We start from the raw sequence: 22,616 nt of genomic DNA, 5'->3' as shown, positions 1-22,616 counted from the left end.
GGCATATCTCTCTTCAAACATCCGCCATAATCTTCTCTCATTTGACTGCAACGAATGCAAACAGATATCTTACTCAAGACCTTGTCTCAGATATACATTCGGCGTAAAACCACATACGGACCCTCCAACGACCCTACCTTGCTTCCTGTCAGACTTTTCACCGGATATATCCGATCATTCCTCATAACCGAAGCGAAGGGTATCAGCAAATTAGCCCTGTTCTGCACCAAACGGCAGCTATGGAGCGTCTTTCGAGGATATTTTCGGGCGCCAGATGTTCTTTCAGACCTCGCGACGTTCTGTGTTTATGTGTTCTGATGTCTCTACGAGCTGTGGTGTGCTTCAACGTGGACACTGGCGATTCTTCGTCTAGGATTCTCACATCGGACACTGGAAGTCTGTTCGGTTTTTCCCTGGACTTTCACACCGACGGAGGAAACACATGGTACGTACAACGATTTATACGTCAAACAGGTCCTGTATACGGCCTATATACGTTCCGTAATATACGCCCTGTATAACGTGTTGAATACAGGCTTGGCGCAGCTGGATAACCAATACACGATAGTCCCCATACAGTAACTGTGTCCGGTTTTCGCTTTAAGATAGCGATTTGTTTCTGATAACTTCGTATTTCCTGATAACGATGATTCATATTAAAATGCAGCAATCAGGAAACACAAAATGATTAGCAGAAAACGAAGACAGGGCTTATGCAATACATGTCCTAAATTCCTACAACACATTAGAGTAATCCTCCTTATCGATTGATTTTATCCAAACGGCGCCCGCTGTTGTGGATATATGCCTTGTTTTACCAGCATAGTTCGGTACCGAAACAAGTTAGCTGGTACTTTAATGCTAATATTTAGATATCGATATATTATATTATGTTGTAGAGTAGACCATGACCCGATGTAGATCAAAACAAGGATCGTTGTCCTCTGGCTTCTATACGAGATATAGAGGTCAACAGGTTTTTGGACATAGACTAAAAAGAAGGCGTGTCAGTATGATAGAAATGCTGGGAAGAGCAGACGCAATTCATTGATGAGTCAGAATGTTCGTTGCCAAAATTAGCGATAACATTACATCGTGTGTTCCGTATTCTAAAAGCATCCGTTCCGAGAAGGAAAAACTGCAGAACGGCAGCAAGTCTTCCTGTTTTTACTACGCATACCACGAATAACGACTATTCTGTTGCATTAGTTCATTTCTGAAAAGACGACCGGAGATGAGAAATGCAAAAACACAGGAAAAACGTCTGTGTTCAAAATAACAACGATTTTTTACATGTCCTCATCGGAAACGTATTTAATAGCAAGTCATTAAGCATGCACTTTGACTCGGAAATACTATCATGTTAATGTGTTGACATGTTATACTAGGTTGACCCCGACACGGTATCTTGTTCAAAGGACTCCCCATTCAGCCATTAATAATAGATAAGCCATGCATAATTAACGATGGGAGACAGTCGCAGAGAGAGTAATGGTTACCGATGGTAGTGATACTATGTGGCGTTTTGAGCACTTGAGTACGGGTTGGGCATTTAGGGTAATGTTTCCAATGGTGTAATTATGCAAAACGCCCCTGCAACAAGTGGCAGTCAGTCTATTTCTGCTTGTTGTGGCTGTATCGCTGTTTGCAACGAAATTGTATTCAAGAAAATGTATACATTGTATTTGCTTGTTTGTTTTGTTTGTATGGAATACCCTGCAAATCACCCCGAGGCATAACACACCAGGTTTATTGAAGAGTGCAAGCTGCATATCGGGACAATTTGTATCTGATACATTGGCACCGGGATGGGCCTCTACTCTTTTCGATAAGTGTGTTTGGTTATCCTCAAACACGGGACCATCATTTAACGTCATATCCGAGGGACGTCCCTAGCCGAAGATAGGTGCTCATTTTCACCCGAGTCGAACAAGGAGGTTTCGAGTGATGGTAAAGTGCTCCCAGGGGCACAACATCGGGACCTGTCAGGCATTCGAACTCAGTACTTCCAGGTTCTGAGTCAACATCCCAAACCACAAGGCCACCGTGTTATCATAACATCTATCATTTATTCATTTTTCAATGCAATGTATTGACTCGTGTGGATTGTATCATGGAATATCTACCATAAACAGTACTAAAAGGCAAAAATATAAAGATGAGTCCATGATATACCCATTCTTTATTCGTGCACCTTCTCGGAACAAATATGTACCAATTTCTGAGATGTTCGGTATTCTATGTAGTACTTTCTACGTGGAACTTCAAAGAAGTCATGTTAAGTTACCCCCGTAAGAAACTAGGTTCCAACAACCACGTATAGCCACCAACTGTCCCAGCCTAAGACGGAACGAAAATACAGACACTTGCAGACTCCTTGCAGCCGGTCTAGAGTTTCATGGGACCCACAACAAACAAAACGACAGACGCGTTAACATGTGTTAACATGGTGCGGTAACATTGACAACACACACGCAGACAAAAGATGGCGTGACATGTTACAAGCACGCGGTCTAGGGTCAGAAGTCTGTTTCTCATTCAGTATAACTGTCGACCCTCGTGAAAACGGGCGACTTCAGACTGAGGCTCGAGGACGAAGAATGACGCTTTTTCGTTAGCTAATAGTACAATGTGGCTTCGCTACGGCTCGCGTATTTAGCCAGGCACACTGGATCCCAGGCTGGATCACCCTGCATTTCTCGTTAAGTGCGATGGGTTCTTTTATGTGTAGAGGATTGACGCCATAAGCTCCTTCATAAACTGGGTTATACGTCCCCAACCGAAAGGACGGCACAACTCTTTTCCCGAGTCGTGTCCCAATACAGAACCTGGGCCGCCGGCTCGACGGAATTTGAACGAGATATGAGAAGAAGCAATGTGCGTTGACCACTACACCACGCACAGACTGTGTTGGTATGCGCCCGGTAATATTGAATGCCTCTTCCCATGGCTAGTTTGATTCAAACTACATGTAACATGTACATATATCTGATAAAGAGGGCGTATTTACTAATGAGAATTTACAATCATAGTTCTAGGCAAGAGCCTAATTTCAGACAGCTCGGTTCTTGATTGTCACCTTTGAAATTTGTCGTTGTAACTGTTTCTGTCCAGAAATGTATCAATGATTTTTCATATTTTACATTTTGAATGATAACCTTGTATGATTTTGGCAACCACAGTTCGTTATTTGGAGCGCCAATAATCGTGAATGTGTGGGGGTTCAAGCACACGCAATTCATATTTTCTATTCTGTCATGCAATAAAGATGTTAAGGAATAAACGTGAGTGATTTTTATCTCAAAGTCGAGTGATTTGCACAGCCATCCCGGGTTAATAATGACTGGTTCATTTGGACACAAAATAACAACGCCTGGCACATCCACATGGTTGAACTACTAGTATGAAGCGTGTAGTAGTATGCCTTGCAGTGCCTAGTGGTACAAAGGGCAGCAAGTTTCCTTGCTGTTTGGGTACCAGGGTATATTTTTACAGGGAGGGGTTGCTAGTCCCTCGCCTTCAACGTGCTCGAGGCACCTGCTCGAACACGGGACCCCCATTTTACGACCGTTTCGAAGGACCTGTGAAGCCCCAACCGAGATGTCCTGTCCCATGATATACTGTATTGTGAATCTTCTAAGTTACAAATAACGGAGTCATAAAGCTAGAATTCCAACCTGACACACAAAGATTGTTGTTGAAAAGACCTTCAATCTCTACTCCAGGTTGTTATCGGGCGCACCGCGGGCCAACACGAGCCAGCCGGGGGTGGTGCGGGGAGGCGCCGTGCTGCGCTGCGAGGTGGACCCGGCACAGCCCGACTCCTGCACCGAGATCACCTTCGACTCTACAGGTAAAGTAACGGCAAAACTAGTCCTCAAAGGACATCTACTAGGCCAAATTTGAATATTTAGAGAATAAAAATATTGTACCTTTATGTTGGGAAAAGTTGCACACTGCTGTGAAGTGGACCCGGGGCAGCCTATCCCATGTGTGCCTTGGTTGTATTCGATCCAACAGATAAAACAACACCACGAAGGTACAAGAATGTTGTAATCTATCATTAGTATCTTAGTCGTGTACTTTCCAATCATTCACATACAGAACCACTGAATAGATTAGTATTTACGGTGGAAAAAATGTTTTAAAGTGGTAAATTTCAAGCTGTCCCCGTCCTTGGTGCTGAACGTGATAGCCGCTAAACCTGAGAGCTAAACTATAACAACACAATACGGGATAATCTTTATATTAGGATGAAAAGTCTATATTGTATTGTCAAAAGGGTGACACATTGTTGACTTATTCTTAAACTTAAACTACCAAACTACCACAATGGTGTAGAGAAAGACCACTTTGTTTGGCCAGTACCAGTCTAAGATTGAAGGTATAGTGGCGGTTAGCTGTGACGGCTCTTGGTGGGCCGCATCTTTTGCTTGTACAAGGGTAGTCATATACATGATCACATTGATACGCTTTGCTGTTGATTATTGTAGCTAACGTCGTGTCTCTATTCACAGGTTCAGAGACAGTCGACGGTTTCCCGGACCAGAAGTCGGACCAGTGGTTCGGCTTTTCCGTGAAGAGCGCCTCTCCTGCCAAGGACGTGGTCGCTGTAGGTTGCTTCTTCTTATTATGTGATTGGCGAGCGGCCAGAAATTTCGCTTCTTGGTAGCTAGATCGGGAGTTCGAATCCCGGCTTGACCTTCAGAGTTCTGAGACCCAATATGTATGCTACAAGTCTTGAGTGCATTCCTTCGAAGAGGAATTAAGGAAGACTACTCTCCAAACAGAGCTTCGGCTCCGGCTGGTTTTTAACGTGATTTTTAGGCGTTTTTGTTGGGCTTTCTATTTTGTCCCGTTTTATTCATGTCACCAAGCCGCCTGAAACGAGCCTGTTAAAACTAGCCAGAGCCGAACTTCTGCCTGGAGAGTAGACTCTCTAACACTAACGTATCGTCACTATAAAAAAAGTGCCTTATCGGTGAGACCAGAAGTTTGCCTAAGTGTAACAGGGGTAGGGGTAAGCGATATGTGTTTCTGTCGCAATGTGTGAAACTCGCGGAAATATGTAACATAGGTCACTCCTGAGATGTAGTCGAGGTTTTCCTCGGGGAAATTGTGCTCATTTGTACTTTATACTGCTCACAATAGCATGTAATGTTCTCTTTGTAGTTTCGTAGTCAAAGGAACTCAGTATGTGTTATATGCTCAACGTCAGACGAACTGATTTTCTGACAATCCAGGCCTGTGCACCCCCGCCTGCGTTTTTTTACTCCCACGTTCGGGACACACGTCATTAATTGTCAGGCGAACTAACCTCCTTCAGTGTACTAAACTTGATTTTTGTCTGCTCCCTCCCCAGGCCTGTGCACCCCTGTACGTGTTCTACGCCCAACAAGAGTACACACGGGATCCTGTTGGCAACTGTTTCCTAGCAACCAACGGGATGACAACGTTCGAAAACTACTCGCCCTGCCGAGGTTGGTGTTCAACATATCACTTCAAGAAAACGAGATCTCAAACTTTTAAGTTCGTGGGGTCTTGTGGCGTAAGGGAACGGTGTTCGACCCAGAACCCAGCGGTCCCGGGTTCAAATCCCTTGACGCCACCGATGTTGTGTCGTTGGGAAAGGCACTTAACACGACTTTTCACACTCCATCCAGATGTAGAAATGGGTTATTGATCTAGCTCTGTACGTATATGTGGCACTGTTAGGATAGATAACAAAAACTTGAGTGCTGTACCACGTCGTCCTTAATACATCCGCAAAATACAGGTAAAATAAAAAAAGGATTAAAAAATCTTAAGTTCCACTGCAGTACCGTAGGAAGCCACTAGGATGCCCATTATCAAACGGTGCAAAACCTGGTGTGTTTAGCCATACGGTAATTCTACAATCCAGATTCGAACTCTAACCATCAAGTCAACAAGTGCCTGCAACAGAATTGTCGATTGGTCCATAGCGCTACACCAGGTGGGTCATCAGGTGAGGGAACAGTCTCACTTTTGACCTGGCCTTCTAATTTATTCATGACGTTAATGTTCGAATATTCTGTTCCTGTTCCCAGCCCTAGATGCCCGGGCAACCAATGACAGGACGCAACACGGACAGTGTGAGAGTGGCTTCAGTCTAGACTTCAGCAAGGTAGATATTTCTAGAATCATCACTGATATATATTTGGAACGGCTGTCCTGTTACTTGTCAGCTCTCTACTGGTATCTAGTACTGCATCAGTTGATCTCTACCTCTAGCATTATGTTTCTCATTCATCCATCCATCCATCCACACACCCTTCTACATAATCTCATTTGTAACATTGTCTGTTTCCATCATTTCCTGTTTAACATAACGTTATCACTGTTTTTCATTGGTTTATGACATTTATTGCTCTCCACAGGACTCAGAAGAAGTGTTGGTGGGTGCAGTGGGGGATCAGTACTGGGCAGGTACGCGCAGTATAGGTTTTGGCAGCTCCTCAGGAGTGGAGCTGGTAGCACTGTATATTTTTAGAAACATCTTTGGAGCAGAGGCCAGAGCCAGTAGTACTGTCGTAATGTAAATTTGGCCTATCAGGAGCCGGCGATTTGATTTTTGGATTTAGACAATATAGACATAGGACTTCATATAAATGATTTTGTTAATGGTCTTCATTTCCATACCATTACAGGTGCATTGTACACCCTGGACCTCGACAAAACTGATGACCCCTATACTAACCACATGTACTCCGGACTATCATCCATCAACGAAGATGACTTCCATCTTGGTAAGTTGCTCTGTTAGTCTTCACACAACCAAAATTTCAAATACAGCCTCTCAAGATTATATGAAGTTGAAACAAGCCAGTCTCTGGCACATAGGTCACATTTTAAAGCTCTTTGGTTTGATATGAAATATCTGCATTAAGTTGAGAAAATAATGATGATTGTTTCGTTCCTCCCTACTTCAGCCTACTCAGTTGCATCAGGTGAATTCACAGGAGATGGAAACCCAGGTGAGAAATACGCTTCTCAAAATTTGTATTGATGACATGATCAGTCAGCTTAAAGAGAGAGAGAGAAAGAGATATCAGAGAGAGATAGGGAATTAAAGAAAGAGGGAGAGAGGAGGGGAGGGAGAGGAAAAGGGAGAAAAGTGGGAGAGGGGAGAGAGATAATGATTGAGAGAGGGAGAAAGAGAGAGGGGAGAGAAAAGTGGGAAGATGGAGAGACAGAAAGAAAGAGAGGGAGGGAGGCTGATGGAGAGAGGGAGAGATGTAAGAGAGGGAAGGAGAGAGGGAGAGACATGAGAATTAAGAAAGAGAGAGGAAGAGAGAGAGAGAGAGAGAGAGGGAGAAAGGTTAGATGTTGTAACACTCCATGCTCACGTTGTGTTTTATTTCAGACTATGTTGTGGGTGTGCCAAGAGGAGGTGGAGACCCAACCTCAGAAACTCCAAACTTTGTTGCTGGACAGGTACAATCAGATTCTCTCCTTCAGACTGGTACTGAAAATTTAGAAAATCTTTTCGTTCTAACTTATAGATATACACGGTGGTTTTATGTTCGTGGTTTTCATGGGGACCATTTCACTGCAAACTTAAAATCACCATGAAGATTTTTGTCCAATAATGTAGCAGTATGTGACTAAAGCACTGCCGCAAACTTAAAACCATTGCAAACACTCTATTTTTGTCTTAGGGCGAAATAAAAACCACGCAAACTTAAATGCATTTACAGTATTTAGATTTGATTTTTCCTGTCAAATTCAAAACTTTAAGTAACATTGTTTGATGCTTTCTTCTAAATCATGTTGTTGATTGACATAATGAAAACGTGAAATGTGTTTTTTCACAGTTGAGAATCTTGTCTAAGGGACCAGGAAAACGGTTAGAAACTGTTACAACGGATCCAGTGGCTCTGGAAAGCAACCAGGTAGATTTTTGTCTCACTTGTACTTTTAACTTACAGCATGATTGCTTTTCTATTATTATGTATGCATTTATCCACAAATGCAGTAAACTGCAAGAAATGAATACAAATTAAAGGGTGATTAGAAATGTGTGTTTTGGTGTAATTGGATTTGGAAATCTATTAATACTTAACTTGTGGATTTTTTTTCAGTTTGGGTCAAACTTTGGATACTCTGTGATTGTTCAAGACGTGAATAATGATGGGTAAGTGTCTATAAGATGCAATTTCAGTTCTGTTTTAAAAATCTAAATGAATATGATTACTTCTCACCTGATGGCCATGTTACTGTAACAATAACATAGCCAACAGTTACATTCTGTTTGCCTCGCAAACATGTACAGTAAACATGTAAACAGATTAAACTAAACATGATATTGTAAAGAAAAGTATGGCCCTGTTCACCAATGTTTTTCTCTCTTGGGCTGTATCTTTAGATTTCTTGAAGTAGAATGACCATCTGTCTTTGGTTGGTACAGTTTGTACAGTAACAAACATGAGAATCAGTTATCGGCATTGGAAACTACAAATAAAATGACAACTCTAACTTAGATATCTTCAACAATCATCCTCAAAATTTTCCTGGTGTGTGATTATGCATCATTGTTTCCTGTGCACCAGTCTTGATGACATCATCGCAGGAGCACCCATGTACAGTAGTGAGGGGTTCCAACGTGTTGACCTGGGCGCAGTTTACATCTACCTGCTTACACAAGCAGCTCAAACAGTAAGTTTCAAAAATGCTAAGAACTATGAACTGGAGGCATTTTGCAGGTAATTGTCTGTAAAATATTGATTTTAATTATGCATATTCTGTTTTCTTACCATACAAAATTTTGTTCCTTCAGCCAACTTTCAGTGCACCTACTGTACTTATGGGGAAGTCTGCTAAGGGGCGCTTTGGAACTGCCCTTGCTGCTCTTGGCGATATCAACCAAGACGGATTCAATGGTATGTGAACCCTCGAATATTAATTTCTTTTTGGGGTAAAATATCATGGCTGTTGGTACATTTTTAAAGGTCAATTTCATTATTGCTTTTCTATGAAATTGTTATGATAATAACACTGACTTCAAATGGTAGCTCTTTTCATCAAGTACAATAAGCAGTGGACCAGGTCTAAGGACTGCAACCCTTTCCGGTAGCATGCATGTCGGGTGAACGATACAGCCCGGATTGAACTCACAGCTTCTAGTTCCAGAGGCAGGACCGCTAAACACAAGACTACGCAAAATTTGAACCTTTGTGTCCACAGACATTGCTGTAGGGGCTCCATATGAGGGATTGGAGGCTGGCAGTACAAACTGGGGAGTTGTGTACATCTATCATGGATCAGCCAACGGCATCAGGGCAGAGAAACCTGCACAGGTCTGTTTGTATGTTTGTATTGCATACTCAGTAAACCGCCTCATGGCGTAACACACCAAGTTTGTACTGAACAGTGAAAACTGCATATCAAGACTGATTCATTTGATTCACTTACACCGGCAAGGACCCGTATTCTTTTTGATAAGTGTGATGGGTTCTTTTAAGTGCTAGAGGTGTGGCTCTCCTTAAACACGGGACCTGCGTTTAACGTCTTATCTGAGGGTCAGGGGGAATAGAGGAAAGGGAAGAGCAATGACACAAAGAACAATACAGGTAGAAATACACCTTTCTCACGCGGCGGACATGATAGAATGAAGACGAGGCCAATGAGGCAAAGAAGCAAAAATAATGTACAGATTTAGTTTTCCTCCTAAATCACATTAAGTTTTAAAATATGATATCCAAGTATCAATATTACAACTAATGCAATGTACAAAAAAGATGCAGCAATTTAGAGCTTCGTTGACCGATCCCATAGTCTCCGCCCTCCTCTGTCAGAGCGTAGAAATGCAAAATAAAAACATAGAAATGCAAATATTTGACAGTCATGCAGCCACTTCCTCATTGGTCGATTCTCTAATTATCAGGTAATCATTGGCTAAACTGATAATTGTGATTGACAGTTAGGATCGGTCTAATGTTTGCCACAAGGGCCTCATTTTCATTCTACTAGTATCATGGCCGCCTCGTGAGAAAGGTCTATAAGACCGAAAGGAAAGCAAAGTCAAGGGCAAAGAAAGAAAGTATGGAAAAGAAAGGAATATGGAATGAACAGAAGAGTAGGTAAAAAGAATGAGACAGAAAGGTGTAGAAATATAGAAAAGAAGATAGAAAAAATAAGGAAGAAAATGCGAAGAAAGAAAGAAAGAAAGAAAGAAAGAAAGAAAGAGAGAAAGAAAGAGAGAAAGAAAGAAAAAGAAAAATTAAGGATGGAAGGAGAGGGAGGAAGAAAGGGAGCAATAAAAATTGTTTTAGGTTAGGGACAAAAATTGGGAGGAAAAGTTGAGAACTGTTTTCTGCACAACTGGGAAATGGCATTTCAGCACCGAGGAGAGGAAATGAAATGGTAGAAGAAATGAAGTCACCTCTTGTAAATAAGAGACTGCAGATTGTTTTTTTGTGTGTGTGCATACATGACTAAGAACAGTGAGGGGAAATCTATAATCATAGAACATTCCTTTGATCACATTTATAAGGCTCTAATCACACAATCTTCGTTATAGTAGTAGTTTGTTTGACCCCAGGCAGTGACCACTGGTTTGACCCTTACCCCCTCACTCATGGCCTGAAAGAAAAGTGGCCTGCAGGCTGATTTTAGTTTGTCATGAACAAAGAAAGATTTAAACAAACAGAATATCTTTTCCCACAAAAAGTCATGTCTTGTCTTGTCAGGTTCTGAGGGCTTCAGATTTCTCAACTGACTTGAAGGCCTTTGGATTTTCCATGGCTGGAGGCATGGACATAGACAATAACCAGTATCCAGGTAAGTACAAACAGATTAACCTTCTCCCTGCTGCCTAACTCTGTAACCAATCTACTAACGTCCTTTTGCCCACCAGTCGTTGAATACCCCGGATGTAAACAAAAACAGTAAATGCTGGTACATGTATTCATTAATTGGTTAGCCTATTCATGCATTTTCTACCACAGTAGCTCCCTCGGTGTCTGGGCACCACCAGGAACCACATAATGTACAATGTTACACTTTCTTTGTTTCAGACCTCGCCATTGGTTCATACTTGACAGACAGAGCTGTTGTTCTGAGGTAAGTGTTTGATGTGTAGCTTGTATATTTCTATTGATAGATCACTTCACTTTCAATTTTTTTGCCTCATCCCACTAGTTTCAATTGGTTTAAAATGACAAGCATAATTTTTAGGTCATTATATAGATTATGTTAAACTGGAAAAGACAAAGAGACTAAAAAAACAGAACTGATGTACAGTATAATCTTGCAGTGTTTTTGATTTGACAGTTATCACACCAAGATGTTTTTGTTCTTTCCCCCATTGTTTTCCTGCTCTTGTTTCAACGGCAAACTTAAAGATGCTCCAACACTTGATTTCCATAGTGATATGAAATTTGGTTGTTGTAAAATGTATGTAACATGTGGCATCTTGTGGCGCAATCGGTAAGGTGTTTCGCCCAGAACTGAGAGGTCCCGGGTTCGAAACCGCCGGTATGCCCCGATGTTGTGCCCTTGGGAAAGGCACTTTACACGAATTTCCCCACTCCACCCAGGTGTAAATGGGTACCTGACTTTGGTTGGAGAAGGTCGTATTGAGGTCACCTGCTGGCGCCGAATGGCAGCCGCCCAGACCCTTGTGGCAGTTCCACAAAGTGCAAGTGTGGAGCAAATATGTATCTTGTGTATTATTGTGCAATATGTGATTGTAAACCCTGCAGCAATTCAGCACTGGTTGCCATTGCATGGGTAATTTTGGACCAATAAACCATTTATTATTATTATGTAACATTAGAGTGTTGTTGTTTTTCTCTAACATTTTCCTCAGGTCCCGACCGATAGTGAACATGGCTCCCGACCGCCCGGTACTGACGGTGGATCCAGAACTGATCAACCTGGAGAGTAAGGCCTGCGCTAAGGACGGGGTCAACGTTACGTGGTACGAAGAGTCACTGGAGAAAAAGGGGATACAAGAATCATTTTTAGATCGTATGGTACTTGATAGCAAATGTGCTAGATGTTGGCACATTAGCAACCAAATCCGTAGTGTGTTTTTTTTGCACACTTTTAGACAGATTAGCCAATTAGGCTCGGTGGGCGTCACTTCAATGCCAGGGAAGGTCGTGTAACGTCAGCCTTTCCCAAGGGCACAACGTCGGGGTATGGTGAGCATCGAAACCGGGACCTACTGGAGTCCAACGCTCTAATCGTTGCGCCACACCAACACAGCCTGTGTATAATGTTTACCATGACTTTTCGAACGCAGTACAACAGACAATATTAAAGAGGATTTGCGATTGAATACTTTCTCAAATCAGATACCATTAAGTCTTTCTTTGTTCTTATTCCAGTTTTGATGTGTCTGTGTGCTTCACCTATGATGGGGTCAATGTGCCAAACCAAATAAGTAAGTTGGTTTATCAACATCAATTCTCATAATTTTGCAGGGTACACTAAGACATCCTAATAAGAACAAAATGCAAATTTAAAGATATCTACTTCAATGCAGCATTAGAAACTCCAAGATATCCAAGTGTTCAAGGAATCAGTATGGTTTAATGCACCTTGTGCATACTGTACAATAACTGTAAGTTAATTGTGTTATATATTGCGCCAGTTATAGATGCAATAGTCAACCATGGTGTGCTTTTATTCACGTAAAACAATGATGAAACATGTGGGTCACGTGACCTGTTATAGATTTTTATCCAGTTGTAAAATTTGAATTGTCCTTATATATTGTTATTGTTTACCTGCATGTCTAACCTTCATGAACGTACAAGCAAAGTAGATTTATTACGACTTTTTCTTGTTGTTTCACAGATGTGGATGTAGACATAGCGCTGGATGTGCAGCAGAACGTGAAGCGTGCTGTATTCCAGAGCAGCAACACCGCCATGCATATGGAGCGTTTCGTTGGCTACATGGTCAACAAAGGGACCTCCTGCTCTCTTATACAGGAGAAAGCACTCATACAGGTAAGTTTTATTTTGTGTTGTCACTGTAATATATTCATATTATTTTTTGTGTTATTCATTACTGTTATCAGTATGATGTATTCATGATTATTATGATTTATCACTGTAACCTCTACCAACACTATGTCAAGTTTATTTACTCAATTTGGTGTCCCAAAGTCCGTATGGGCTGGGCGACTTTATTAAGTTGCAGGACACAAAAATAAAATATTGATTCATTCATTCATAAGGTTTGCCGTAGTCAGTCTACCAGACCTCTCATCAGTTGAATAAAAAAAAAACAATAAGGAAGTAGAAATCAGCCAAAACAAGGATACTCGATATGGGGAAAAACTTGCCCTGGAGAACAATAGAAAAACATAGAAATGTGAGGCACTCTCTCATTGGTCAAACCACTAATTGCAATTCTCTCATTGGTAGAACTGATAATTGTGATGGACAGTCAGGATCATAGCGGTGTAGGAAAATAGTGGTGCTGGAACATAATATTATATATATATATATATAGAGAGAGGTGAAAAGCGGCCTGCGTGCCGATTTGAGCTTATCATGAATAAACAAAGATTCAAACAAACAAACCCTGGTAGAGACGAGGTTTGATTCTCTCCAGGTAGGGGATCCTGTCTGTGGAATAAAATTGAGTGAAGAGTTTGTTCATTTGTTTGTTTATTTGTGTAACCGGTACGACAGAACGACATCAAGGACAAGCTGAACCCCATCGTAGTGTGAGTGAAGTACAATGAATTATCTGAACTTTTTAAAAATTGTGTTTGTTTCTTTGTTTGGGTTTAATAGAATGACATCCAGGACAAACTGAACCCCATCGTAGTGCGAGTGAGGTACAGTCTGACAGCACCAACAGGTGTGCAGGTGGGACAGCTCACACCTGTCTTGAGTGACAACAAACCCACCTTGGAAACAAAACAGGTATTTACTGTAAAATCATTTATTTTCAGGGGAAGTAATTTCGCGGTAGAAGAGGAAAGGGATACATTTGGGCGGAGACCAAATAGCTTAATTAGAAGCGCCCGGGAGCATGCGGCCTGCTGCCTCCCCGGGTCTTAACACGATTCTATAGTACAGTACGTATTTAATGGAAATCAGGTTTACAGTGTCATGACTTTGCAGTGGAGAGGTCCCTGAAATTAAAACCACCGCAACCGTTTAGAGATTTACAGTATAACTAGGCTGCACTAATTTCATTTCTAGGTTCTTCGACATGCTGCTTCATCTTTGTCTGATTAAAAGAAAAGTGCCATTCAGGAAACAAATCAACACCAAAGTATCATGCATCATGATAAAATATCAATGAATGGATTTAATTTGAAATTGTTTTTTCAGGTCAGCATCCTGAAGGATTGTGGTCCTGATGACAAGTGCATTCCAGACTTGAAGATTTCTTCAGCATCAGCGTAAGTTGAATTAGCTGGCTATAATTCTGTTGCTGTTGAGTGAGCGTGTGAGGGATTCTTTTGAGCAAGTGAATGAGTCAGTCAGTGTGTGAGTGAGTGAGTATTAGTGAGTGAGTGAGTGAGTGAGTGAGTGAGTGAGTGAGTGAGTGAGTGAGTGAGTGAGTGAGTGAGTGAGTGAGTGAGTGAGTGAGTGAGGAAAGGGAAAAAATCCACCCCTTTTGTCAAAAAAATCTGAACTTTATGACATGTAACGTTAACTGAAGAAAATGTATTTTTGTAAGCTTAGAATCACAGATTTACTATGAAAATTAACATGTGCTCCCAAACATCAATTGGGACGGCAAAAAAAATCTAAAGCTGGAGGTTTCTAACTTCTTACACTGACAGCACCCCAGAGGTTGGAGTGTACGTTGGAGATGTGAACACAGAGCTGGTGCTGACGGCGGTCGTAGAGAATGTGGGCGAAGGTGCGTACGTGTCGACGCTGTCGCTGTCTCCACCCGCTGGTGTGGACTACATCGGAGGGGACATCACGCTGTCGGTAAGGCCACTACAACTCAGTCAGTTGTTTCTCATGTCTGATTTGATAAAAATGTAGTGCAAGGCTGTACCAATTATTGTAGGATTTATACAAAACCTCATTTACAAATTAATGTATCTTATAACTGTGCAGACATAGCAAAATATGACACCCATGTGAAGAAATATCAGCTCTTCTAAAAAGTATAATTTGTATGATCTAAGATTGAGGGAAAGCCTGGAACTAACTAGGATGACATTCAGGCTACTCAGTTTGTGGGAAGACCCACGAAAAACTATTTGCTTTCTGATCTCCTCTGCATGTTCTTTTTTGTTACTAAATGATTTGTTTCAATTATATGTGCAAATAAACAATAAACAAAATAAAGAAATGTCTTTAAATTCAGTTCCACTCTTTTTTATCCCAGAGAGGGACCATTAATTGCGACCTTCTGGAGGTTGATGGCAGCAAGGTCGTGCAGTGTCCTCTGGGAAACCCGTTCCAAGGTCGTGCGACAGCCATGCTGCGTTTCTCGACCCTGTCGCTGGTCGGGGCAGACGACAGTCTCTCCTTCCTGTTCTATGCCAACAGGTGGGTTATCAAACAGGTGAAAAGTGGCATATTCCTTTGAAGGAGAAAGGAAAAAGTAGGGCGACACTTAAGTCTTAGAGGTTAGAAATCCTGCTTCTAGCTGGACCAGAAGGTTAGAGGTTTGGATCATGATTCTGAAGTAAATTTCCTTCAATGCATTGGGTTAGGGGGAAGCCAAGTTTGTTTACGATGCAAAAGTTTATCATGTATACTGGTACAACAAAATATAGCCGCTCTGGTCATTGTTCTCGGCGCACAAAAGTAGAAGATACAAGTTGTTTGTACCTTTTTGTAATGCTGATTTTTCTTTTCTATTTCAGCACTAACGAGGAGGATGCTGCAACACAGGCTGACAACACCATGGAACTGGCTGTACCAGTTAAAGTTAAGGCTGCGGTCGCCCTACTGGGGTGAGTTTTCACATTTCACATCCATCTTTAAGTCCCCTTTACTTCATTTTTAATAGTTAGAGATTGGAGCAACATCAATATTCTTATGTAATGGACAGGATGTGTTCCAACTAGTAACTTTACTTGTATGTCTTGTGGGGTCGTGTGGCGCAATGGCAATGTGTTAGTCTCAGAACCAAGTGGTCCCGGGTTCGAATCCTGCCATGTCACCAATCTTGTGCCTATGGGAAAGGCACTTTACATGACTTTCTCAACATGTCGTCATCAAGACCATGGGCATTAAAGGGAAGAAAGAAAGAAAGAAATGTCTGGTTTGAATGTATTTCTTAACGGTACTTCTGGTAACAATGTTTCCCCAGAGCGTCCATCCCTGAGCAGGTCGTGTTCACCGCGAGAACAGACAGACCCAGCCCAATCACCAAACAGGTGGACGTGGGGCCGGAGGTCACTCACAACTATGAGGTCAGTCATGCCTTCTCTCCGGCTCCTTCCTTCCTTCCTTGCATCTCCTTCATTCAATCCCTCCTCCTCTGTTCCTTGCAGTATTTATCTTTCTCTCCTTTCTTTTGTCCATCACTTCTTGTCCTTCCAACCTTCTTGAATGCCTCTTTCTTTTTTTGTGATTCTTTCATACCTTTTATACTTCCTTCTGTCCATCCTTTCTTTCTTTGCAATTTTCTGGTCCATTTGTCGCTGCATGGCATTTGTCTTTCCTGTTAGAGTAGAGTGAGTAGAGTAGAGTAGAGTAGAGCACAGTGCAGTACTGTAACAGTACAGTGCACTGCAGTGCAATGCAATGCAGTATAGTACAGTACATAACAGTACAGTAAAGCAGAGCAGAGCAGAGCCAAGTTGAGTCATGTAGGAATTTGGGATTCCAGTTTGGGCCACTCCTAACATGTTCTTGTTATGCCCAGAGCTTTTCAGAAAGCCAAACTGGATTGAGAAACATTAAATGTTCAAATTTGTGACTTTCTTCATACAGATAAGGAACAATGGTCCCAGCAACATCGGTAGTGCCAAGCTGACCATCATGTGGCCGTCCAGGCAGAAGGACTCGGACATCCTGGACAACGCTTACATCTTGTACCTTCTGGACGCAAGCGTGACCCAGGGTCAAGGGCAGTGTGTAGTCAAAGGGTCAGGGGTCAACCCAGGAGGACTGGTATGTACACAACATCCAATGCCATGGAATCATTGAGTGAAAAAGGGTTAGCTGATATCTTATGTTTACGCAGTTATTATATAAAATATAACAATTGTGTGTACTATGTAGATACAGAAATTACTGCATGGTAACATTTGCTCGTTCAAATTCATAAATTTGTTTTCAGCCAAGCTCACCGGGTCACCCTTACTCTTCTCAATAAGTGCGTTGGGTGCTTAAATGTGCAGAGGTTTGACACCATAAGCTCTCTCATACATGGGGGCGCTGGCTTTGCATCCCCATCCAATAGGAATCGGATGCGACTATATTTCAGTCATTTTGTCATAATATTATCCCACTACAGGAGGCTCCCTCAACTTCTGAGACCACCACCTCAGCCTCCAGACGCCGCAGGCAGGCAGAAGACAACACAGATGACGGGAGTGTCACAGATGCTGAGAAACAGGTGGCACAAGCCACTACCTTGGTTAGTATTCGAGCTTGGAGATTTTGCAAATAAATACATTCTTTAACTTACAGTAAGTCAACATGGCAGGGATGTGCTCCAGCTCAACTGGTAGTTGCTGACTGGGGGACCCCAGTTCAATCCTGAGCAGGAAACCTCGGTTGGGGCTGCCCCGTCTTTCGGAAGAGACATGAAATTGGAGTCCTGTAATCGAGGAGGTGCCTCAAGTACAGGGGAAGGGCTAGCAACCCCTCCCTGTAAAAACATACCCTGCTACTGAAACAGTAAGGATTTTTCTTGCTGCCCTATGTGCCACTAGGAGCTACAAGGGTCTAAATATAACTCAACAGAGTACATCACATGGTCGATGATGGCAGCTGAAAGTTGAAGAAGTTGACTGTGGTTGCGTACTTGTTAAGAACTCATCAGTGTGATACCAGAATTTGCTGTTCAAGTTTTGTTTTGTTACTTTCCCAGGACTGTACCAACACAGACTGTGTGGAGATAGAGTGCACCATAGAGAGACTGAGCCCTGGCAGTGCTGTGGTGCAGGTCAGGGCACGGCTGTGGGAGAAAACACTGCTGGATGTGAGTAGTCTGACGCTAGCCTGGTATCTATCCCTAATATAGCTGCTGGATCTCTTCTTGTCTCCTACACAATTCACTAGTCTGTTGCACATGGTGCATGCATTTGATTCTGTCATGCTATTGTTTGATTGTTTCGCATAACCGGTAAATCGTCTTTAGCCTCAAGTTCCTGCTCAACACACTGGTCCAGTTTTGTACAGAGGGTACAAGCTGTGTATAGGACCGGACTGTAAAGTTTGATCCACTCACACTGGGATGGACCCCAGGTACTCTTTGGGCTCTCAAACACAGGACCTCCGGCTTTACGAGTCCCAACAGAGAGAATGTCCCTAGCCGAAAATTTGTACTCATTTTTGCCTGAGTCCAGTGAGGAATACACGCCGCAGATTAATTTTGTTTCCCGCATCTCCCCTCCCAGGCTGGGTACCAGGAGACGAGGATAGAGACCACAGCAGAGCTGGAGGTGGTGCAGCTCCTCCCAGCCTCCCTCACTGCTGACTCACTACCCACCGCTACACACAAGGTACGGTCACGTCTTAACATTCATTGCCAAACACTTTGTGTTGTGTCCAGTCTTCATGCATCCATTTCTGCTGTCTTACCATAGGAACCTTCCCATCTTGTTTTACATTTCAATACCTCTTATGCATGACTGTGTGATTTGCCATGTAAAACCGTTTTTTCTAGTTATTGTAAATAAGTACTGGTTAGTTCTGCTAGTTCATTTTAGTGACGCTGAAGAAGAGTGATGGATGTCACTCGAAACATCCGGAAATAAATCTCCGAATTCTTATCCAGTTGTAGAGTTTGAATTCTCTTTATATATCCATTTCTGTTGCAACCATATCTTGTTTGTTTCTTCTGCATAACCAGTGAACAGCCTTTGGGCATAACACACCTGGCCTGTTGTGAACACTAGGTATAAGCTGCATAAGACTAGACTGATGGGTTTGATCCACTCACTCCGGGATGGACAGTGATGGGTGGGTCTGGGAAGACATAACTGGGGTAGAATAAGGGCAGCTTGGGAAAGATCACATGTTGAGTGATGGTGTGGGTACACAGTTTTGAACCTTTTGACATGAGGAAATTTGTCTTAGCCCCAGCTACTTCAGCAGGGAGAAGGTTAAAATGTACATATTATAGGAGTAAATTTGTCTTCCTCTCATGGCTCAAAAGTCAACCCATCAAACATTAGCTCTATTTTAGAATATAGTTTAATGTAGAAAGTAGTATATTATTGTATCTATCATTCTTATGTCTATGTTACATGTACTGGGCCAACTAGGGCATGTATTTGCAACAAAAAATACTAATACTATCCTGCTACCTGTATTCCCACCAGGTGACGACCACAGCGAACCCGGAGACCGTGAGCGTGACGTCAAGCTCCATCCCCATCTGGATCATCGCAGCGGCGGCGGCGGGAGGGCTGCTGCTTCTCATCCTCATCATCCTCATCATGTTCAAGGTCAGTACTGCTAACGTACTATGTTCTAGCATGAAAGTTCATCTGTGTTGGTAGCATTCATTATTAACAAGACTAAACTTTTCGTCCAACACTGTAAGAGAAATTGGGACTTACCCCAAATTTTTGGTTGACTCCATCAACCCTGTTCACGGAATAACCCGGCAACTGCAACGTGACGTCAGCGACACGTGATCGCAGTAGCGGGTCATACGTGCCAGATAACTTGTGTCTCCCCCCGTCTCTGTTCAAGGTAGGTCTGTGGGCTCTGATGTAGATTGCCTCCTTTACTCCTCTTGCAAAGAAATCCGGTTCCGAATCAAGGATTTTCACTCCTTCTAACGATACTGAGTGCTATGTTCTACTCATACTTGTGGATGGGTGGCCCAAGGAATCAGTTAATTTTAAGTATAACATCCTTTCATTCTCTAGAGTGTCCAGTACAGCAAACAAAGGAGTAAGATCAGTCTGTATCTGTATCTGTATCTATATAGCCGGTATAACCACCATTCGGCGTAATACACAAGCTTCGCAGGCATGCGGCTCAGCAGCAGCAGCTGGTTATATTACGCCGAACGACCAGTCCAATCCCATTACTAATCTTCATTGTAAGCATTTAAATTCATCTGTGTTGGTAGTTAACAATAGTACAGGGTACTACAGAGTCTTGAATATTTAAAAAAAACTATAGAGAGGAGCTTTAAGAGAGACAGAAGGGTTAGGATTACGTTTTGTTGACATTCTACTTCATGTTGTGCACCCAACATTCTGTCTGTGCACCTAAATGTTGGTTAGATGCACCTGTTCCCAAAAATGAATTTCGAGCCCTGAAATATGTGGGTGTTTCCACATTGTTTGAAGGAACAACTTTTGACATTATTGTTAAAAACCACTGATGTTCTTGTTCCAGTGTGGATTCTTCAAGAGGAAGAAGCCCACAGAGTACCAAGCAGTCAAGCAAGAACCGGCAGCCAAGAGACACAGCAAAGACTTCGAAGATGCTTAAGTTTTGACAGTTGTAACAGATACTGGGACTTCCACACACTTGGTTTTACGGAAGACATCCTCTGATGATGCCAAACCTGTTGCAAAAATATTCTAAGAATTACCCTTTTTTTACAGGACTTTTACAAACATCTTTTCAAACAAGTTAATCATTATTTCAACAAGTTTGTTTGTTATGCAGTAGTTTTGAAATTGGGTTCTAAGTGACTTTCTAATTTTCAACAATTTGTTACTGGGGTGTAAGAATTGTTGTGTCGCTCGGAGCAGGTTTTTAGGGGGGCCCTTGGCGTCTGATGTCAATCATAGAATGAAGTTTCAGTGGCTTGAATTCCATTCCCTACTGTTTTCATGTCCTGTGTTCACTTTTGTCAGCATTTAAACTGTTGCAACATGCAGTATTTGGGGGCAATTGCCTATCAGCAGTTACCTCTCAGCATATCAAGGGATGGTGCCATTTTCATATACATGTACCTTTGCCACAGCCAAAAATTGAGCATATTGATAATTCATCAGATATGACAGACAATTCTGGCATATCCACTTAGTTATCAGGAAAACGAGCTTAGTGGTAGTTCTGGCGACATTGACAAATTTCAATGGACTAGAGTCTGAATTTTGCATGCAGAAATTACAAATACTACTTTGAAAGGGTCTTGGGCCAATTCTTATACCTTTGCCACAACCAAAAATAGAGCAACCAACTAGAAATATGAATTTCAACGTATCCTCTCTTATATAGCCTGGGTACATGTATGTATACTAGTATTGTATATGTGTATTTCTGCCATGTTGATTTAAACGAATAGAGAATCTAATTTTAGGGGATGTCCTACATGAAAGTTTCTCACACTGCCCGTCCGTCACAATTTTCCTGACAACTTGTCAAATGCCCTTCTTCTTGCCAAGTTTTGAAGGTTACGATGAAATCTGATGTACGTCAATGAAGGTTAGACATCCAGATAATAACATGCATCAAATAGCAGCTACTCAAGCAACTACAGTAGATATGATTTTGGAAACAGACGTTTCAAGTAGCATCCACTACTTTTCGTCAGTGACACTGAGCAACATTGTCGACCAGCAGGTTTTTAACCACCACTTGATATGCAAATTAATTGAAGACTATTTTAGATGGTCCAATAAGGAAGAAAGATCAATTCATAGTTCATGCTGATCGACAAATCTTGCTCAGTGTCAGTGGATAGTAGTGGATACTTCTTGACCGTTTCCAAGGTTAACCTCCTTGCCGTGTGTTCCTAAAATCATATCTAGTTGCTTGAGTAACAGTTATTTGGCAAATCTGACGTACCAGAAAGCATCAAACCTTTCCCAACACTAACAGCGCTACACTGAGTGAGCCAGGTTGACATGATTGGCAGGACTAACGCCAAAAACTGACAGCAAAAAAAGAGGCATAGCAAATTTAACTGACAACCTAACCGTAGTTGGGCACGTTGCTTTTGAGGTGTTTTTGAATTTCAATCATGATGCCATTGTGAAATATGTTTCATTTGACAAAGGGGAGGCAAAAGAGATTTAGGAAAACTATGTTTGAAGCTGATATGAACGATCATTAACATCCTGTCATAAGCCCATGGGGTCTGTACACAGATCTACGAGTAGTATAAGTTAAGCTGCTGAATTTGATAAAAAAATGTCACTGTACAAAGAGACTAAGGTGCCATCCACAGATATTGTAGTTGTAAAAACTGTTTGAATTCCAAAGTGTTTGTGTTAGAATTTAGTAGATTTTACCGTAAATGTTGTCTTTTTTTCACTACAGGGTTAGAAAAGTTGCATAGTTTGGAACCACCTTTAATTACTCCTATATTCAATGTATATTGTTACATCCTTGTTGTCCCTTAGTATGTAGAAGAATCCTAGCCATCAATTCCTTTTTAGACCTACATTATTTTTTGTGTAAAAAGGGTGCCGAGTAGTACTAGAACATGAATTCTGTTGTGATCGTGCCATGTTACAATAAAGGTGAATATTATGCTTTACCTAAAATCTTGTGGGCTTTTATGTT

The 22,616-nt window shown here is 41.9% G+C and overlaps 2 protein-coding genes across 3 annotated transcripts; both read left to right on the top strand.

Moving 5' to 3' along the window:
* Positions 1 to 85: 85 nt before the first annotated feature.
* Positions 86 to 14,427, top strand: LOC136447441 (integrin alpha-5-like). Of its 2 annotated transcripts, XM_066446354.1 has the most exons (21): positions 86 to 445; positions 3,726 to 3,853; positions 4,518 to 4,612; positions 5,363 to 5,480; positions 6,069 to 6,145; positions 6,399 to 6,447; positions 6,669 to 6,767; positions 6,951 to 6,995; positions 7,385 to 7,455; positions 7,836 to 7,913; positions 8,103 to 8,155; positions 8,571 to 8,676; positions 8,798 to 8,900; positions 9,205 to 9,317; positions 10,710 to 10,800; positions 11,037 to 11,082; positions 11,831 to 11,941; positions 12,354 to 12,409; positions 12,826 to 12,980; positions 13,776 to 13,907; positions 14,322 to 14,427. In XM_066446354.1, the coding sequence occupies exons 1-21, from the start codon at positions 240 to 242 to the stop codon at positions 14,394 to 14,396; spliced, it is 2,007 nt and encodes a 668-aa protein (XP_066302451.1). In that variant the 5' UTR covers positions 86 to 239; the 3' UTR covers positions 14,397 to 14,427. The 2 variants fall into 2 exon arrangements, with proteins under 2 accessions (XP_066302451.1, XP_066302453.1); XM_066446356.1 differs by lacking the exons at positions 13,776 to 13,907; positions 14,322 to 14,427 and adding an exon at positions 13,671 to 13,719.
* An 896-nt stretch (positions 14,428 to 15,323) lies between these two features.
* On the top strand, positions 15,324 to 22,597 carry LOC136446854 (integrin alpha-8-like). Its single transcript, XM_066445489.1, has 9 exons — positions 15,324 to 15,503; positions 15,824 to 15,913; positions 16,273 to 16,375; positions 16,899 to 17,078; positions 17,425 to 17,547; positions 18,004 to 18,114; positions 18,533 to 18,637; positions 19,460 to 19,585; positions 20,493 to 22,597. Exons 1-9 carry the CDS (start codon positions 15,433 to 15,435, stop codon positions 20,586 to 20,588), a joined length of 1,005 nt encoding a protein of 334 aa, XP_066301586.1. The 5' UTR covers positions 15,324 to 15,432; the 3' UTR covers positions 20,589 to 22,597.
* Positions 22,598 to 22,616: the final 19 nt, after the last annotated feature.

The sequence above is a fragment of the Branchiostoma lanceolatum genome, chromosome 13 (assembly GCF_035083965.1).
Source record: "Branchiostoma lanceolatum isolate klBraLanc5 chromosome 13, klBraLanc5.hap2, whole genome shotgun sequence".
NCBI classification, from domain to species: domain Eukaryota; kingdom Metazoa; phylum Chordata; class Leptocardii; order Amphioxiformes; family Branchiostomatidae; genus Branchiostoma; species Branchiostoma lanceolatum.
Note: the sequence above shows the minus strand (reverse complement) of the source record. Positions and strands in the feature narration are given on the sequence as shown.